This window comes from Microcebus murinus, chromosome 4 (assembly GCF_040939455.1).
Source record: "Microcebus murinus isolate Inina chromosome 4, M.murinus_Inina_mat1.0, whole genome shotgun sequence".
Classification (NCBI taxonomy): domain Eukaryota; kingdom Metazoa; phylum Chordata; class Mammalia; order Primates; family Cheirogaleidae; genus Microcebus; species Microcebus murinus.
The window spans coordinates 91,361,154-91,382,268 of NC_134107.1; the positions used below are offsets into that span (position 1 = coordinate 91,361,154).

At 37.9% G+C, this 21,115-nt stretch overlaps 1 protein-coding gene across 4 annotated transcripts in view; it reads left to right on the forward strand.

Annotated features, from left to right (window-relative positions):
* BCO2 (beta-carotene oxygenase 2) overlaps window positions 1-20,646 on the forward strand; it is a 38,280-nt gene extending 17,634 nt beyond the window's left edge. For 3 of the 4 annotated variants that reach the window (XM_012749563.2, XM_012749568.3, XM_076002512.1), the window contains 10 exons: window positions 4,990-5,201; window positions 5,416-5,531; window positions 6,209-6,311; window positions 11,522-11,650; window positions 12,474-12,634; window positions 13,535-13,702; window positions 17,466-17,603; window positions 18,188-18,370; window positions 18,832-18,942; window positions 20,384-20,646. In XM_012749563.2, the coding sequence (XP_012605017.1) occupies window positions 4,990-5,201; window positions 5,416-5,531; window positions 6,209-6,311; window positions 11,522-11,650; window positions 12,474-12,634; window positions 13,535-13,702; window positions 17,466-17,603; window positions 18,188-18,370; window positions 18,832-18,942; window positions 20,384-20,497 (1,435 nt within the window). In that variant the 3' untranslated portion in view covers window positions 20,498-20,646. The remainder of the gene's footprint in view (window positions 1-4,989; window positions 5,202-5,415; window positions 5,532-6,208; window positions 6,312-11,521; window positions 11,651-12,473; window positions 12,635-13,534; window positions 13,703-17,465; window positions 17,604-18,187; window positions 18,371-18,831; window positions 18,943-20,383) is intronic. The other variant, XM_076002513.1, reaches the window with a different exon arrangement.
* Window positions 20,647-21,115: the final 469 nt, after the last annotated feature.

Genomic DNA, 21,115 nt, shown 5'->3' on the forward strand with positions numbered 1-21,115 from the left:
TTGAAGACATGTGTCTTTGTGGGAGAAGTGGGTGGTGTGGCTGGTCAACTTCTTCCAAGCCAGCAGTGGGCATTTATAGCAAGAACAGGGTCTTGCCTGCCCCTTGGGCGAGAAGTACAGATATCTTTAGGTCAAAGGGAGATAAACTAAGACTCAGTTTAGCTGTTGGCTCCCCAGATATACTTAAAGGGAAGGACAGAGACGTAGGGAAGGCAGTGTAGCCCTTCACCTGTGAGTAAGAATAGCCCCATTCACTTGTGAAGCTCTGATTGCTGTTTGATGCCATTTAACAGAGATCCACGTCAGCATGCAGACATAGTAGCGACATGCCAAAGGCCTTCCTTCAGTTAACTTTTTAAAGTCAGCGATTGACTTGAAGACATACTTACCAGTTTTTAAAGTTACATAAATCTGGGTGGAGCACTATAAAGCCTCAGCACTTTTATCTCTACTACTCTCCTGGCAGGACTTCAGGATCCACAGTGATGATCACCTCCCAATTCCTGGATGGTCCCCACTACAATGATTATCCCCCTCCTTGCACGTCAACAAGACCAAGGCCACACCTGGAACTTACTCCACGGAATTGCTCCACCCCTGAAATCTTGAACTATGAAACTCTGCTCAAAACCCCAATTTCCACACTCCTACATTCCCATTAAACTTATTTTTTCATTTTATCAAGTTCTCCTCTCCTTCCTATTCTCTTTCCTATGAGTTTATCCACTCTCTTTTAATTTCTCCCTGGCCCAAAGTCCACCACCAGTCGCTTCAACCACACTTTTACCCTGACCCTCACTCCCTTTGCCCTGGTGATCACTGCCTCTCCTCTGACCATTTTCAGGCCCAGATTAGCCCATTTTTGGTTTTCTCTGCTCATGGTCCAGGCCTGTGGAACGCTTCTAGAGCAAATCACATAACTTTGCCGATTGATTACAAAATGAGCATTTCCAGCCCTAGCTGAGTGCTTGGTGCTGCCAGGACATCTTTAGCAATCACTGTTCTTTCCAGCTTCCCACAGGGTCTGCTGCAAACCTCAGTCCCTTTCCTGAAGCCTCCTTCATTCTCCCTGTCCCTTTCACCCTAATAGATAAACTGGCCTACTTCATATGAATAAAGGGGCAACTGGATTGAACTCCTTCAACTTTCCTCTTCCCACCTCCATATTTCCCCATGTAGGTACTTCTTCCTGCCTCCTCAATGTCAGAGGAGTGATCCTCTTTCTTTCCTCTGAAACGTTGCTGCATCATCGTCTCTCCCCACTTCCTTTTCTGCCCAGTTACTCTTACAGATCACTTCACTTTTTGGTGTCATAGGGCCCAGGATTTAGAGTGAGCACTGAGCTCAAACCCTTGTCCTGTCACTTACCAGTCCCCCGTGACCATGGGCATATTTCTCTGAACCTTGGTTTCCATATCTGTAAAATGAGGATAATAGATCTTCAAAGAATCTATGTGAGAGAAATATATACACACACACATATATATATGAAGGAAGAGATATGGTAAAGTGCTTAGCACAATACCTAGCATGTAGTAAGTGTTCAGTAGATGGTAGCTATTGTCATGTTTGCAAACTTATATATAGATACTCTATAGAGAGATTTTGTATCTCTCACCTCAACCCCATCTCTTGTGCTCTAGTCCTGCGTTTTGCTAACTGCCTGTGGAACACATCCACCCTGATATTTGACAGATAGCTCAGAATCTTGTTCAAAACTGAGCTGTTGACTTTCCCTCAATACTTGCTCTTCATATATTCTCCATCTTGGTTAAAGCACCACCAGCCAGCCAGTCATTCAGGCATGACTTTTGACCCTCTGTTTTATCACTGCCTATGTATCCTATTGGTTACCTCTGACTGGTTTCTGGAATTTTTCCTTTCCTTTCCTTTTTTTTTTTTTCTCTCTACTCCCTCCCCTGAATTTGTCCTTTTCTAACTGGCGCTGCTTCAGTTTAGGCTCTCATCTTCCCTCGCCTGACTTACTCCTGGTCTCCCCATCGGCTTCTCCAGAGTTGCACGCTGCTGTTTCTATCCTACTCTCTACTGTGTCCAGAGTGACCCTTGTGAGCTGCAGGAATAACAGTTTCACTCTCCTGTTTCAAGACCCCACGCTTTCCTGATGAAGGTCTTTAAGCCCTAATCTAAGTACTGGTGGTCTTGGGCTGACCTGTTTCTCCATGTTCATCACATGTCACTGACAGCTCTGCCCACACGCGCCTTAGCTGGCTGTTCTTCCAAGGTGCCGTATGCTTCATGGCCCTTCCCCCTTCCAGCACTTCTGTCCTTGTCCCCTCTCCAACAGGCAGACAAAGAACCAGCCAAATGTCTCCTCCCCTCTTGACCCTGCCCTCCTTTCCCCAGCCTTTCCTCCTGTTGCTCCTTCTCTGCACAGATAGCACCTTTTGATGTTTCTCCATGGTAGCAGTTCTCACTTTGTATCAGCTGTTTATGTGCCTGTAAGTGCTGGCCTTGGCACTATGCCTGGCAGATAGTAGGGACTCAAGAAACGTTGATTTGAATAAATGAATGCTTGGAATGCAGGATCTTGTGAGATGGACTTTAAAAAGATGTAATTTATTAAAGGCAAATGTGGATCCAGAAAACCACTTTTATAAACACAAAAGTGGAAGGGATGTGGTTTAATAGCAGAATGTGTTAAGAATTACTTAGTGGTTTTGGTTAACAGCTCAGTGAGTCAACAGTGTGAGGTGGTAACAAAATAAATAGGCCAGGCACGGTAGCTCATGCCTGTAATCCTAGCTCACGCCTGTAATTCTGTAATCTTGGAGGCTGAGGCAGGTGGATCACTCGGCCTCCCAAAGTGTTAGGATTACAGGCGTGAGCCACTATGCCTGGCCTCTAATGCAATCTTTTTTTTTTTACAACATCTAATACAATCTTAATAAAAATTCCAGCAAGATATTTAAGGAAGTTAGATAAATTGATACTAAAGTTCAAATGGAGAAATCAGTATGCAAGAATAGTCAAGAAAACAGTAAAAAAAAAAATGTTTTAAGAGGAAGTGACCAATTCTACCAGATATTAAAATATGTCGCAAAGCCTCTGCAATTAAAACATTGATACTAGTTTATAAATAGACAAATAGATGAATTATATAGAATAGAAAGGGACCCAAAAACTTATGGAAATTTAGTGCATGATAATGGTGGCATCTAATTGGGGTAAAGAGGGACTTTTCTTTCTTTCCTGCAATTTAAAAAATGATGGTAAAATACACAAACCATAAAATTTATCATCTTAACCACTTTAAATGTACAGTTCAGTATATTACTAAGTATATTTACATTGTTGTGAAACAGAGATTCAGAACTTTTTCATCTTGTAAAACTGAAACTCTATACCCATCAAATAGTAACTCCTCATTTTTCCTTCCCTCAACCCCTGTTAACCACCACTCTACTTTCTGTTTTTATGAATTTGACTACTTTAAATACCTCGTATAAGTGGAATTATACACTATTTATCTTTTTATGACTGGCTTATTTCATTTAATATTAATATAATGTCCTCAATGGTTCATCCATGTTGTAACATGTGGCAGGATTTCCTTCCTTTTAAAGGATAAATAGTATTCCAGTGTATGTGTTAGGGAAGGCAAAATTTTCCCTCTGCCCTCTTAGGATCTCTGGCTTAGCCCAATAATTAAATGGATATATTACAGAATAATAGGAGAAAAGCATACAAATTTTATTTAGTAATTTTCATATGTTCCTGGGAGCCCTCACAAGAAAAATGAAGACCCAAATAATAAGTTAGGGCTGAAAGCTTATATACTAGGTTAAACAAAGAGCAGTAAGTATGAAAATGTGACAAGATGAAGGGCTTTGGGCCAGGGCAGTTAATTGTGGAAAGTAACCATGAAGCTAAAGGAAAGTTTAACAAGGTTTGTGCAGATTTCTCTTGGCCATGACTCTTTATCTCTGGTGATAAGAATGTCTTTCTTCCTTCTGGTACAGGAAGGCACCTTTCTCATGGGAGTTTTATCTCCTGCTTTCAGGAAGGAAAAAGAAGGTCAGAGTATCCTTTTTGTATCTGCTGTTTTTCAAGTGCCTTTAACTCAAAGTAATCAGTATGTCAAAGTGGTATATTTTGGGGTGGTATGCTCTGAATCCTTACAATCTAAACATTTTGGGACACAAATGGATAAACATGTTGTTTATCCATTCAACTATTGATGGACACTTGAGTTGCCTCCACTTTTTGGCTATTGTGAATAATGCTTCTATGAACGTGGGCATACAATTATCTCTTGTAGATTCTGCTTTCAGGACCATTGCCTTTTAAGACAACGATGTTAGCTTTGTTTATCCATGCTGAGGACATTAAGCGTTCAATCTATCAAGCATATGAAAGAAAAGACCATATGATAAATCCTTTTTAAAAGCAAAGCCTTTTCCTTACAGTTTTTTGACATTCTTTCATTTAAGTAGATCATTTCTAGTGTAGTAATATGGACAAAAATGATTATCTAAGGACATTCATCTTACTTGTCTACTTTAGCATAATTGTGATAAATTTGAAAAATTTTAAAGTAAATGGAAAATTTAATACATATAAGATATGAAGATAACTTTTTAAAAGCTTAGGAACTCATTCTAATTTGGTGTTAATAAATGCTAGGCATTCCATATGCTTTCATGCTATTCTCTTAGCCTTAGGGTAAAGATCAGAAATATCTTATGATGCACCACCATAGGGATTTTCTTTAGCCCTCTAAAATATGAGCTTTTTGACAGGGGTAAGGTTCAGGAGAAAGTAAGTTGTTCTTTCCTTTTGTACCTATGGATATACCTAAAATGCTATTCTCCTTTAATTTCAAGTCCTCTGACTAACCAGGTTGTGCTGGGATCCCATCCCATTTCCTTATCTTTATATTTGAAAGGAAGGTATATCATTCCTTCTCTCATTTTCACCCCATGTTTTCCTAGTAATATTTGTTTTTCTACCTTTTTCTCCTGTTTGAAGGTACAGTCATTGGTTTGATGGAATGGCTTTGCTTCACCAGTTCAGGATGACAGAGGGCAAAGTGACATACAGGAGCAAGTTTCTGCAGAGTGATTCATATAAGGCCAACAGCGTTCAAAATCGAATTGTGATCTCAGAATTTGGTACACTGGCTCTTCCAGATCCATGCAAGAGTGTTTTTGAACGTTTCATGACAAAGTTTGAGCTGCCTGGTAAGCTGCAGTTGACAGTGATGAGTATTTAAGCTGTTATGATATATGACAATCCATATTATAACTAAATATATTTATGGCTAAATATAAATCTTGAAAGTAGATTTCTTTGTGTATATAAGAGGATGTTGAAACTGCTTTCTCCTTTTGAGTGTGTGCTTAGTGTCTGCTACAGTAAGCCACGTGCTTAAATAACTCTGTGGTTTGGTTTCAGCCATAAGTGACAACACTAATGTCAACTATGTGCAGTACAAGGGTGATTACTACGTTAGTACTGAGACCAACTTTATCAATAAAGTGGACATTGAAACTCTGGAAAGAACAGAAAAGGTAAAGTATAGGTTAAAAAAATGAATAAAGTAGATCCTAAAATGTCTTACCATTCAAAGTACTTTTTATAGTAGTAGATATCTGAAGAAGAAATTGGAGGCTTAATCATACAAAAACAAAGTTATTCATTGATTCAGGTCACCTTAACCCTCTGCACTGATTGGAATGGCCTGTGGGGTTGGTTTTCCTTAAGAATCATCCTAAACTCCTTCCCTAGTCCTAATATCTGAAAGCTAGGGTGAAGGAGAACTAGAATGGTACTGATCCACTTTAGTTAGTTCATGTTCTTTCTAGCTATAGCTAGGATTGGACTGGAGGTTGGCTAGACCTGTATTGCCTTCATATAACACATTAATCAAAAATAAAATTTCAGACCATATTTTTAATTTTAATTTTTATGCTTCTTTTGAACTTTCCTGTGATCTTGGGCAAATCTACTCAGCGTTGTTTTGTTGTTGTTGGTGGTGGGTTTTTTTTTTTGGGGGGGGGCGCGTCTTGATTTCTTTCTCTTTAGTGGGAATAATAAGTTTGATTTTTCAGAGGTAAGAAATTAGGGCTTAGACTGTAGTTTTCATATCTTATTTTTAAAATATTTGACACATTCCTACTATTTATGCATATAAATAAAGTTCTGCCCATGTAACATTTAAAAATCTCTAATGGTCTTAAATTTGCAGATAGATTGGAGCAAATTTATTGCTGTGAATGGAGCAACTGCACATCCTCATTATGACCCAGATGGAACAGCATACAATCTGGGGAACTCCTATGGGCCACAAGGTACAGTTGCAGTGAAGGTCTTTCTAGAAGTAGCTGGAAGTTAATCCTCTTCTCCGGGTTCCATTATGGTTAAAATGTAAATATATGAATCGTCATTTGAAAGGTTCAGAAGGAAATCTCCAAAATGGCATGACTAAACTTAAAATATATGATTTATCATTAAGTATCTGTTCTATGGTCCATTTGCACCTATGCTTAGCAGCTGATTTTCTGTTTGACCTTTTCAGCTTAAATCACATTTTTATGTTTCATTGTGCCTTTGGCTCATAAGCATAGTAGAGATTTTCAGTGCATATTTTTCAAACTTGAATTTTTAAGAATTACCACATTGTAAGGATAAGAAATTTAGAATGCTGCAGCTAATAGAGATAGGGAAGTTACATTGTCTATCACATAGGGAAGGAATTTGTTTTTGTCATGGGAGTAATACACTACAAAGTGAATTTAGGTCATAGTGGGGTTACAGTCACAACCATTTACATCATACTTCTTTCCTGGTCATCCACATGCTTCTACAACCACCTCCCAATCCACTCCAGAAAGTTCTAATAGCTAATAATGATAACTGAAATGTATTGGGTACCTATTGCGTGCTGGTGCTAGGCATTTCCCCGTATATTTTCTCATTTAATTCTTATACCAACTCTCTGAGAAAAGTACTAATATTTCTTCCACTTTATAGACGAAGGCAGTGAACCTTGAGAAGGTTCTGGTCACTAGCTTAGACAAACTTTCAAGTATCTGAGACCAGACTTGACACCAAGCCTGGTGTCACACCCAAAGGCTTGCTGTTAGTCATGTTGTTAGATCATCTCATTAGTTATTTGTCACTGAGTACAGAAGACTATATTGGTATTTTTTAATACCCAATCTCCACCTATTTACCACTTCTTCCTCCACTTGTTAAGGGCCTTTTCACCTCTCTACCCACTCTCTAAGGGCATTCAAATTCTGGTTCCTGTACCTGAATACATGTGTCTCTCTCTGAAAAGGAATGTGTAAGTATATGTATAATACTCCCCCCTTATCTGTGGTTTTGCTTTCCTCAGTTTTAGTTACCTAGACTGAATATATTAGAGACCACATTCACGTAACTTTTATTACAGTATATTGTTATAATTAGTCTATTATTAGTTATTGTTGTTAATCTCTTATCATGACTAATTTATAAATTAAACTTTATCATGAGTATGTTTTTAAAGGAAAAAACAGTATATGTAGATCTGGGTGTGGTGGCACATGCCTGTAATCCCAGCTATTCGGTAGGCTGGGATGGGAGGATAACTTGAGCCCATGAATTACAGGCTGCAATGAGCTATGATTGCATCATTGCACTCCAGTTTGAGTGACAGAGTAAGATTCTGTGTCTAAAAAAAAAAAGTATACATAGAGTTTGGTATTATCCACAGTTTCAGGCATTCACTGGGTGAATGGAACATATCCCCTATGGATAAGGGAGGACTACTATGTTGAATATTTCTGACTCTCTCTCTATTTTAGCTATCAATCAACTTACCATCTACAATCTATGAAGCCTTTGTATAGGTTAATGGTATACCTTTCGTAGGTAGTGGGCTTTGTGAGTTACTTCTCTGTATATCTCTGTATTTACACATGTGAGTATATACAAAGATGAATACTGCAGGTTGTTTTTTTACTGACTCATGAAGAGAAAGGGTGCCCTGAACACCCCATCACCCAGTTCTCTCTCCTCTTCTTTATTACCTGAGGTAAGGATGGATTCTTCAAAACTGTTATAGGAAACAGCAAATATCCTTCTAGGTATTTAATAAAATGTTTCACAAATAGGTATACTAACTCAGCTGTTTTTTTGGTCCATCTATCTTTCTTGATTATCAAAGAATCCGTTTCTTTTTTTTTTTTTTTTCTTTTTCTTTCTTAAGAGATAAGATCTCACCCTGTCACCCAGGTTGGAGTACAGGGGCATGGTCATAGCTCACTTCAAACTCCTGGGCCTAAGCCATCCTCCTGCTTTGGCCTCTCAAAGCACTAGGATTGTAGGCAGGAGCCACTACTCCTGGCCCCCAAAATCCACTTCTTAATAAATTAACTCTATTAACCAAGTAGATCACTTTGTGACTTATTCATAATATGAGAAACATTACTTAACCATTCTGAATTTTATATTCTGAAACAATTAGTCATCAGATCAGTGATTCTCAGCCTTTAGTGTGTCTAAGAATCAACTGGAATACTTGCCAGCAATGTAGATTACTGGGCTTCATTCATCTTTAGGGATTCTGGTTCAGTAGAACTGTAAAGAAGCCGAGAATCTGCATTTTAACATGGTTCCTGGGTGATCTTGGTGCAAGTGGCCCCTGGATCTCACTGAGAAACCCTGCCACCAATCATGAGAGGCTGTGCTTGTTACTTTGCCTCAATCTGCTGTTAATATTAATACAAACTTCTGGATAGTCTCCCAGAGTTAAACTCAGTATTGGGCAAGCAGATCTTTGTAGACATTCCTTTGCTGGGTGTTTCCTGGGTGTTTGTTTGCCCTGCCTAATGCCATCAAGGTTTTCAGTTCAAACAGTTCATTAATTATTGTGTTTAAATTCAGTGAGTTGAGTAATTGTGCCTTAGTCCAATTGCTGGGATAGGAAATTCTATTTTCCTAATCCGAGCTAACATTGAATCTACTTTTTTTTTTTTCTCACTTGATTATTTGGTTCAGTGAGAAGTTTTTGAACTGGAACTCCAAAGTACATGTAGCTGCATGGAGCTTGACTATCTAGTATACATTTGGGGGGAGTTTAGTGATTCTCACTGTAATAAAATAAAATGCTTTCTAGTAATTCCTACCTTTAGTAAGTAAAAAGCTTTTTAATTGTTTTAGTTTTTCCAGATATTTTTAAAAGGCTTTAAAAAATTAGCCAGAACCCTTTGAACATTAATCAGTCCAACTGGTTTTTAATACTTACTTAAAATATGTTCTTCATATTAATGAGAGACAGAAATCAGGTACTCTTGGAACTACAGAGCTTGTCTAAGATTTCCTTTGACACTGTGTAAAGCCTGATGTTTGAGATATAATGGGTTCTTAAAACATATCTTTAGGGCCGGGAACGGTAGCACATGCCTGTACTCCCAATGCTTTGGGAGGCCAAAGTGGGAGGGTCACTTGAGGCCAGGAGCAAGACCAGTTTGGCAACGTAGCGAGAACCTGTTTCTACAAAAAATAAAAAACTTAGCTGGGTGGTGGTGCATGCCTGTAGTACTTACTAGCTACTTGGGAGGCAGAGGCAGAATGATCACTTGAACCCAGAAGATTGATACTGTAGTGAGCTATAATTGTGCCCCTGCACTCCAGCCTGGGTGACAGAGTGAGACCCTTTCTCGAAAATAAAAAATAAAAATAAAAACAAAAAAAAATATATTTATATCCCCCAACGTAGGCCTCTCCAGTATTTCATATCAAGTTGTTTACTTAGTGTTCTTCCTAGGATGTCTAATAGGCATTACAAAATTAACTTGTCCAAAACCAAACTCCTGATCTTTTCCACTAAAATTTTTCTTTCTCTTTTTTTTTTTTAATAAGAGATTTAGAGATGGGGGTCTTTCTTTGTTGCCCAGCCTGGACTTGCACTCCTGGGCTCAAGGGATTCTCCCAGGTAGCTAGGACTACAATTGTGCACCACTGTACTCACCTTAAACTTTCTCTTCTTATGATGAGTCAGTCTTCCCCATCTCAGTTGATGCTAATTCCATCCAACCAGTTTCTCAGGACAAGAACTTTGGAATCATCCTTTACATTTCTTTCTCACATACACAGTTGATCAAAAAGTAATTTCTTTCCACAGTGCCTTCAGAATATATCCAAAATCCAATCACCTCACACAACTTCCATAGCCACCACTCTACTTTGCACCACCACCCCCTCTTACTTGAATGACTGAATATAGTAGGTGCTCAAACAGTAGGTGCAGAACAAATGAATACAGAATGACATAGAAATCTTATTCCAAAAGAAGCTTGGAGATCTTTACAATCTACATTGGCAATTATGGTACCTAAATATTTGTTCATTCATTGAGTGGTTCAACAAACATATGTTGCTATAGTTATCAACATATGTTGATATAGTTAGCACATCAGTAGCTAATTATAATGTACCTACTAAATGCCAAGTCCTAATTTAGTACTGAGAATGCAAAGATGAACCAGACACAACTCCTGCCCTTGAAGAGCTCGACAGTCTACTGGAAAGCAGATAAATAAGCTAAGATTTATAGTACAATGAGACAAGAGCTATGACTGTGTAGGATATAATGAGGGCATAGAGTAGGGACACCAATGTGTCAGGGAAAGCTACTTGAGGAGTAGACACCTGAGTTGACTCTTGAAGAACTAGTCAGATATATGATTGCATGAGTGCATGTTGATGAAACAGGATGGGGTGGGACCCGGAGTGACCCCAGGGGTCCAGAGGACTGGAGGGAAGGAATTGGACCTGGGTGCAAATGGAAATCGTAGTTGATAGCGAGAAAGAAGGAAAGGACAAACAGAATTTGAGGATATTCCTGCCTGCTATTTTTTTTTTTTTTTTTTTGAGACAGAGTCTCGCTTTGTTGCCCAGGCTAGAGTGAGTGCCATGGCGTCAGCCTAGCTCACAGCAACCTCAATCTCCTGGGCTCAAGCAATCCTACTGCCTCAGCCTCCCGAGTAGCTGGGACTACAGGCATGCGCCACCATGCCCGGCTAATTTTTTCTATATATATTAGTTGGCCAGTTAATTTCTTTCTATTTATAGTAGAGATGGGGGTCTCGCTCTTGCTCAGGCTGGTTTCGAACTCCTGACCTGGAGCAATCTGCCCACCTCAGCCACTCAGAGTGCTAGGATTACAGGCATGAACCACCGCACCCGGCCCTGCCTGCTATCTTAACTCTTCCGATGAGGTAGGGAGGGAGTTCCTCTGTATGGAGTGAGGAGGTAACCATTTGAGACCATTAGAATACAGTGAATCATTGGTGATCACTTTGGCTGTGCTGTTTCAAAACCTTAGCTAATGACTTTTATAAAGGTAATATATTTTTGTATCCAAATCTTTGTTTGAAATAACCCTTCATGAAATATGAATGCCATGCCTATTGTATAAATCTCTTAACTCCTTTTGCAAGTCCTCAAGTGCAAGGGTTATCTTTTTTAGAATGTATGTAAAACTGTTAAGATAGGATTTTCCATTTTTCAGGTTCCTGCTATAATGTTATTCGGGTTCCTCCAGAAAAGGTGGACCCTGGGGAGACAATCGATGGAGCCCAGGTGATATGTTCTATTACTTCTGCAGAGAGGATGAAGCCTTCTTACTTCCATAGCTTTGGTGGGTCCAGAGATAAGGCAGATTGCAGGGAGCTCTGCCTTAAGTGTTTCTGTAGCAGAAGGACTAGTTTTGGCAATAGTTTATCAGCATATGGTGATAATGAGATCGAAGTTGCATTTTGATGCCAGTTAAATTTATTCTGTTTAGTCATATACTCTTGACCCTAGCCAGCTAACTGCTTGAAAAGATATGCTGTAGTTGCTTTAGTTTAAACAATCATTAAAAAAATTAATTGATAGAATTCAAAATTTTAGGCAACTTTAAAGCCCACAAATAATAATCATGCATAAAAAGGTCTTGACTACATTTTTTGGGGAAATTCAAATTCTCTATACTTTAATTCAGCTTTTACTCAGAATATTTATTTTCTGAATTCTAAACAGTTATAGCCAGACTGCTCCTGGCTCCTTACCCCTAGAAAAGGATTAAGAAATAAACGTATAGTTCATAAAGGACACTTTAATATTATACTTCTTTACTTTGTTCCTAAAAAAACAATTTGAAAAGAAAAGAAAAAAGATAAAAAGCTCTCCATTTAAGCTTCCCAGAAAAAAAAGATAAAAAATAAATTTGTTAAATTAAAAAAAAAAAAAGAAAGAAAGCTGCAAGACATTTGACCCATGATAGACACAGTTCCCTTTTTTTAATGTAGGAACAGGAAATATGTACAGCAGAGCTGGGAAACAGTGAAGAAGTATTTCTGGCTGGCATTGGTTCGGTCAGCAGGAATATATCCAGGAATTCAGACAAGTCCTCTAAATGTCACATTTCAGACAACTCCAGTTTGCCAAATAACATTTTATGATTTGCTGGAACCTTTTAGGAATGACAAGGAACTACATAATCTTCATTGAGCAGCCTCTAAAGATGAATATGTGGAAAATTGTCACTTCTAAAATTCGGGGAAAGGCCATTTCAGATGGCATAAACTGGGAACCCCAGTATAATACACGGTTTCATGTTGTGGATAAACACACTGGACAGGTAGAGTATTTTGAGTATATCCATCGTGAAAATGGCTGGACACAAAGGGAAAATTTTCATATGGTTTATTTTCATCTTTACTGGGCATTACTTACCTATGACACTGTTAATTAAGGATATTACTTTCTTCTATAGGTTGAGCTAGCTATGTAATTATTACAATGGATTTTGCATGTTAGAGAATTATAGGAAATGACTTTGTCATTTTAATTATCTGATTCAATTAAAATATCATCCAGGAAACCCTCTTAGCATGGATTTTTCCATATCATAGTAGTTGTGAAGGAGGGTGTTGTTCATTCAGAGACATTCTGTAACTTTTAAAATAACTCTTTAATTAGTTGCTTTTATGGCTTCTTAATATGTGAATCTGATAATCTCACCAAAGTCTAAGCATGTTGGCTGATATCTTTTAATAGTCCTGATTAATAGCACTATTAAATTTGTCTACTTTTTACCTCTCTAAAGACATAGTATCTTAACTACCTGAATTTCATTACAAAAATTTTTAGTAACGAGTGCACTTTTCAAAGAATTAGCCACTTAATTTATCATAAGCATATATTTTCTATTTAAACATGCAGTTGGAGTCTAGTGTTTATTTATCCTTCAAAACATTGTGCCATATTTCATGAGGATTTTTAAGTTAGTTGTAAAGTTGATTGGGCTGTATCAAATAAGCCCAATTTATTGATTGACATGGGATGAGATGACTTAAGCAAGCAATGCTTAAAGCCTATTCACTTCTGCATTCTGGATTCTACTTCTTGTACATACACTATGCCTGCCACTTCAAGGTGGGGGAAATCCTCTTAATTTTCTTATTTTGAACTTTGTGGTTCTGTTCTTCACATAAAATAAAATAAATCTCTTTTTCATTGCTTGTGTTTTCTCCTGCAGCTTCTTCCAGGGTTGTACTACAGCAAACCTTTTGTTACTTTTCATCAAATCAATGCCTTTGAGGACCAGGGCTGTGTTATAATTGATTTGTGCTGTCAAGATAATGGAAGGAACCTAGAAGTTTACCAACTACAGAATCTCAGGAGAGCTGGGGAAGGACTTGATCAGGTAAACATCAGGATTTGTCAGGAGTCGTCAAAATAATTTTGTATTAGCTAGGATCTGGCTTTGGCTTTGGAATTACCTGTTTCTCGCCCCCTTGTGGCAAATAAGGAGGGAGAGTAATTTTATAGCATTGAAGGCACAGTTTTGTCATTTAATTAATATTAAACAATAATTTGGAGTAGCTTACTTTTTGTTTGTTTGTTTGTTTTGAGACAGAGTCTCACTGTGTTGCCTGGGCTAGAGTGCCATAGTGTCAGCCTACCTCACAGCAACCTCAAACTCTTGGGCTCAAGCAATCCTTCTGCCTCAGTCTCCCGAGTAGCTGGGACTATAGGCACCCGCCACCATGCCTGGCTAATTTCTTCTCTCTATATATTTTTAGTTGGCCAATTAATTTCTTTCTATTTTTAGTAGAGATGGGGTCTCGCTCAGGCTGGTTTTGAACTCCTGACACCTTGAGCAATCCTCCGGCCTGGGCCTCCTGAAGTGCTAGGATTACAGGCATGAGCCACCGCGCCCGGCCTGGAGTAGCTTACTTAATGCCTAATAAATAAAAAGCATGGTAAAGAGAGCCAAGATACATGTTTTAAAGCATTTGTGATTAGTTCCTTATTACACTTAAGCACCAAACATACTTATTATATTTTCCTGGAAGAGCTAGCAAAATGGACTGTCAGTAAGTTCACCTAGATGAAGGGATTCAATTTTTCCTGATACTGAATCCAAGGTAAACATTTTCCTTGAATTATGCAACGTAAATTGTCTTCAGGTTTAATTTTATTTTTCAGCTATAGTTTTATTTTTAAATGTTTTTAAAATAGTACTTATTAAGTTTACTTATACCTACTAAACTTGCTTATAGCTTTATGGTAGGCCTTGTTATCTGTGGTGTAAGTCCTTTAGCTCTTTTCTTTTTTAAGATTGTCTGAGGTTTTCATGGCCTTTTACATTTCCATAAATTTTATCAACTTGTCAGTTATTTGTTTGTTTTTTGAAAAATAAATTATATTGTGTATATTTGAGGTTTACAACATGATGTTACGGGATACATATAGACAGTAAAATGGTTACTATAGTGAAGCAGATTAACATACTTATCATCTTACATAATTGCTTTTTTGTGTTCAGAGCAGCTAAAATCTACTTATTTAACAAAAATCCTGGCTGAGCATGGTGGCTCACGCCTGTAATCCTAGCACTCTGGGAGGCCAAGGTGGGGGGATTGTTTGAGCTCAGGAGTTCTGGGACTGCAGTACACATATGTTACTCCTTTTTACTCTATGCCTCTGTCCCTTATATTTTGTTAGTATTTTCCATCCTTTTCTAATCAAGGTTTTTAAAAATATTTTTTTCTTATCTATCTTATTGCTTAAACATTCTTTCTTTAACTGTATCTATTCTGCTTTTAAACCCAATAACAAAGTTCTTAAATTAATTGCATTTTTTAGTTCTAGAATTTTGATTTGGTCCTCTTTCACAATTTATAGTGTTTTTTTTTTTTGCCACAGTTCTCAATTTAAAAGAATTTCTTCAAACATATTCAGAATAAAGTCTGATAACTCTGTTATCTGGATCCTCTGTGGATCTGTTCCTTTCATCTTGTTTATTTTGGTTTTTAATCATATCGCCTTATCTTTTCATATGCTGGTAATTTATTATATGCAGAATATTGTGTTTGAAAATTTATAGAAATATTTTGAGACATAGGGTAATGTTATCTTCCTCTAGTGAAGATTTTCATTTACTTATATAATTTCAAGAAGGATTCTATCCCTGTAAGAGCTGGACTGTTTCATTTAGCATACTGTTTTCAAGGTTCATCCATGTTGTAGCATGTATCAGAATTTTATTCCTTTTTAAGGTTGAATAATAATCCATTGTATGTATATACTACATTTTGTTTATTCATCTGTTGATAGATATTTGGGTTGTTTCCACCTTTTGGCTATTATGAATAATGCCATTATGAACATGGGCATGCAAATATTTGTTTGAATTCCCGTTTTCAATTCTTTTAGGTATGTATCTAGAAGTGGAATTGCTAGATCATATAATAATTTTATGTTTAACTTTTTGGGGAATTGCTCAACTTTTCCACAGTGGCTGCATCATTTTTCATTCCTACCAGCAGTGCATAAGAATTACAGTTTCTTCACATTCTCACCAACATTTGCTATTTTCCATTTTTTTTTAAATCATAGCCATCCTAATGGGTATGAAGTGGCATCTCGTTGCAGTTTTGATTTGCATTTCCCTAATGACTCATGCTGTTGAGCATCTGTATAGATCCTTAGGGGAAAGGTTGCCCCAGTATCTACTCCACCTCTGTGAGTTTCTTTTTCTCACAAACCTTGCCCCATTGTTCTTCGCTGCCTTTTTAGCCTACCAGTGCCTTCAAACAGCTGTTTTAAATATTTTGTCCAGCTTTTCCAGTTGTTCTCAATAGCGTAGTTGATCCATGTTACTGAATACACCATTATTTGAAGTTTCTTTTTGTTTAGCTATGGTTTTGCAAAAGAAAAAAAGTTTAAATATAATTAAATGTGACTTTTAAAAAGCTAATTATTTATGAAGCTTATGAATAGCACTAAATCTTTACTCAGTAAAAACATTACTATAGGAGATGGAGATCATGTGGGCTAGGTATATAGGGGGAAATGGTGTGGTTTGTTTTCCAACTTACAATATTTCAGGAGGGGAAAATATGCTTAAAGCACATATTGTCAGGAAACATGCACTTCTTTTATTTAAGTCTCCTGCTTAAACATCATCTTCACAGAGAGGTTTTGTTGGGGGCTCCCAGGATCACTCCTAGGTTTAATGATTTGAAATGAGTCCTCATGGGACTCAACATATAGTTATACTCATGACTCTGATGACAGTAAAAGGATAGAAAGCAAACTTTGCAAAAAGAAAAGCCACGTGAGATGAAGTCTGAAGGAAAACAGGTGCATGCTTCCAAGAATTCTCTTCCAGTAGAGCACAATGGACTCACTTAATTCCTCCAGGAGCTAGTGACAACGTGTGAAATGTAGCCTCCTAAAGATGCTCACCCAAGCCAGATTGTCCAGAGTTTTTACTGGGGATCAGTCATGTAGGCATACAGCCCCTACATGACCAGCCTCAGTTTATGAAGTTCCAGATCATTATAAATCACACTGTTAGCATAAACTATCTGTACAAACGACTACAGTGCGACTGAAGGCTTCACATATGCAAGAACACTCTTATCAGACAGAACATCCCAAGAACTTGGTTCCCAGGAGCCAGCCAAGGGTCAGTCATGAAAACAGGCCTTTCTTGAGAATGTGCAGGGTTTGAGCAACCCAACCCTGTGAAGTTGTTCCTTTTCTGCACAGAAGTCTACCCTGACCAAACCAGAAAAGAAGAGCAGCTCTTATTATTCTCTAGTCCCTCTCCGTTTTGCTACATAATCATATGTTTATTTGATGCTAATGAAATAACATAAATATTTAATAATTTTTAAATGTGTTTATTGCCATTCTTCCTCCACTAGAATATAAATTTTATGAGGCCAAAGACTTTGCTTTATTCATTGTTGCATCCTCAGTGTCTAAAACAGTACTTGGCATATAGTAGGTACTCAACAAATATTTGTTAAATAAATTCAAGAATGGAAATTATCATTTATGTAATTATTAATACTTAGGAATGCCAATAATGTTGACTGGGTCTAAATTATTGGGACATGCTGTTATCCTATGACTGACAATTTTTCATCTGTTTCTTTCTCCCTCCTGAACAGGTCTATAATTCAACAGCTAAATCATTCCCTCGAAGATTTGTTTTGCCCTTAAATGTCAGTCTGAATGCCCCCGAGGGAGAGAACCTCAGTCCATTGTCCTATTCTTCAGCCAGTGCTGTGAAACAGGCTGATGGAAAGGTATGCTATGAACAGACATTAGACTAAGACTAATGTTAGTAAGTCTAACTTTACTGATGTTACTTTATTCATTGACTGTTCTTCACAATGTTTAGTGCGTAGTAAGTTTCATCACATTCAGCTGAGCATGGAATATTATTTGCATAAGAATTGCAGAAACTGGGTGGGAATGAGCACCAGGTTTATCTTCCTTCGTGTGTGTTGAAACAGAGATATGCAACTTTCTAATGGTCATGGGATGTGTAAGCATTTGAAATTGGCACTGGTCATTACTACCTTTTAGATAATATGTGCTTACCACAGGCTTATCATTGTGCAGCTATCAATGCCTTAGCTTTAGTAAAATAAAAAGTGTACTTCCACCCCCTATGCCATTGGACAGCTTATTCACAAAACCTGATAATCTTTTATGCATTCATATGTATGACAGAAAGAGGAAAAATATTTTTAAAAAGACATAGAAACTCAGTGTCCAAGCCCTGTCACAAACTCTTATAGAGTATTAGTGCTCTCACTGATCTACGTAAGAAGAAAATAATGGAGAATTAAGCAACCACTACAAATCCTTTTGAAATCTCTTTTAGATCTGGTGCTCTCATGAGAATCTACATCATGAGGACCTAGAGGAGGAAGGAGGCATTGAATTTCCGCAGATCAACTATAGCCAATTCAGTGGCAAAAAGTATCATTTCTTCTATGGCTGTGGCTTTCGGCATTTGGTGGGGGATTCTCTGATCAAAGTTGACGTGGTGAACAAGACACTGAAGGTGATGATTCTTCACTTTGAATTAGTTTGTTTTGTTTAAGGTAGCTCTTGAGATCCTTTAATATTTAAGCAGCTCAGCCATTTTCTTTTATTAAGTTTGAAAACTATGAAATCATCTAAGTTAGGGGCATGTTTCCTATAGGGAATCTAAATGGACCCCAAGCCCAGAAAAATAATTTTATGCTTGATCTTGATGTTAATTTTGGAGAAACCAATGGGGTTAAGTTTCTTCGGACACTTATATTTCAGGTTGGTGGAAACTTATAGTTACACAAATTATGTTTGATGGTGATGGAATCTGGGGCTGCAAAATCTCCCTCTCTCTCTTTCCTATATTCAACTCAGCAACCCTGATTCTTTTACTGTTGGAATATTCTATGGACAGCCAAATTCATACTTGGAGTGACAAATCTTCCTGCTCACAACTGGCCTTTTATCAAATACTTTTTTGGGGGCTTGCAGGTTTGGAGAGAAGATGGCTATTATCCCTCAGAACCCATTTTTGTTCCAGTACCAGGAGCCACTGAAGAAGATAGTGGGGTTATTCTTTCTGTGGTGATTACGCCTAACCAGGTAAATGTATTTCCTTGTCACTGGTCAGAAGGAAAAGTAGCACTGTGCCATCTGATAGATCAAGGATGCATATTGATGCTGTCCATAGTTTACTTTGATTCCAATATGGCATTTTTTCCCTTTTCTTCCTCTCCTTACTATTTACATACCCTTTGTCACAATTCATATCTTATTATTGTTTTAAAGTTCTATTTTTAAGACTATAATAATAATTTACATTTGCATATGGATTTGTTATTTACAATTTACTTTCATACATATTATCTTATGTAGTCATCAAAACAACTTTGTGGGATACCATTTTACAACATGTGGCATTTGTAATGTAAATAAGTTGAAAGAGACTTGTGTGAGATCTCATAGTGGTAAAACCAGTAATATTTTATTTTATTTTTTTGAGACAGGATCTCACTCTGTTGAGTTAGAGTGCAGTGGCATGGTTATAGTTCACTGCAACTTCCAATACCTGGGTTCAAGTGATCCTCCTGCTTTAGCCTCCCGAGAAACTAGAAATACAGGCGTGTAACACCACGCCTGGCTAACTTTTAAATTTTTTGTAGAGATGGAGTCTCATTATGTTGCTCAGGCTGGTCCCAAACTCCTGGCCTCAAGCAATCCTAGGCCTCCCAAAGTGCTAGGATTACAGGCATCAGCCACTGTGTCTGGCCTAATGCCAGTATTTAAATCTAAATCTTCTGATTTCTAGTCTAATGTTCATACCACCATCTGTGTTCCCAATTTCAATGAAATGGACTCAAAGTCCAATATCATAAGCCCTGGCCTAGTGTTTGAATAATGTTATTCTACCTGACTTTTTACTCAGGGCAGTCTTATGACAAATAGGCTCACTTTGAATACCAGCTTTAATCAATTATTAGTGGCTGCCTGGGGTGTAGAATTCTGAGGCCTTTTAAGGGTCTAGTGGGAAAAGTACTGTGATCAATTAGTGATTTCTGCCATGGGCCTAGGAGGACTTTGTCCTCATGTCATGCACTTGCCACTCCTGTAGTTAGATCAGGGAAAATCTCTGTCTGCCTTGCAGTGGTGCCCTTTGAATAGCTCCAAACTAACACAAAATGGAGGTGTTTCTAATTTGGATAAAAGAGTTTCTATAATACATCTCTTAGGAGATTGGAAAGGAATAGGTAAAAAGATCATTAAACTCAAAAAAATCCTATGAAGGTGATTGGTATAAACAACTTAATTTTTTTTGCTCTAGGTATGAACTTCTTTAGCCATGACTTCCTTTTCAGCCCAGTTCAGCAATTCAGAAAACATTTAGTGAGTGGATGGGCAAGGCACTGTGCTAGGTGCTGGGGGTAGATATGAAGATGTGCAAGGCATGGCCTCACCATTAGGAATTTTACAGCCCAGTCGAGGAGACAGACAGGTTTTTGATTTAAAAAAGAAGGGATTTTCATTGTTGTCTTTCCTTTTCTAGAATGAAAGCAATTTCCTCTTGGTGTTGGATGCCAAGAATTTTGAAGAACTGGGCCGAGCAGAGGTACCTGTGCAAATGCCTTATGGGTTCCATGGCACCTTCGTACCCATCTGATAGGACAACCAAAAGATCTTGGAAACTAAGTTTAAAACCAGTGCTCTATACAAAAAGAAAGCAAAAATGGCACTCTACTGCCTAATGGCACCAAACTGCCCCATAGACATTTGGTGTTAAATTTCTATTAAATGGAATTCATGAGATAATTATGGTTTTGTTTTTTCTTAAGGCTCTTCCTTGAAATCATTAAGAAGGTATTGATACAACCTTTTGAATTGAGTGTTTTTGTTTTTTTTTTAAGACAGAGTCTTGCTTTGTTGCCCAGGCTAGAGTGAATGCCATGGCATCAGCATAGCTCACAGCAACCTCATACTCCTGGGCTCAAGCGATCCTTCTGCCTCAGCCTCCCGAGTAGCTGGGACTACAGGCATGTGCCACCATGTCCGGCTAATTTTTTCTATATATGTTAGTTGGCCAATTAATTTATTTCTATTTATAGTAGAGACGGGGTCTTGCTCTTGCTCAGGCTGGTTTCGAACTCCTGACCTCGAGCAATCTGCCTGCCTTGGCCTCCCAGAGAGCTAGGATTATTGAATTGAGTTTTTTTTTTTTTTTTTTTGAGACAGAGTCTCGCTTTCTTGCCTAGGCTAGAGTGAGTGCCGTGGCATCAGCCTA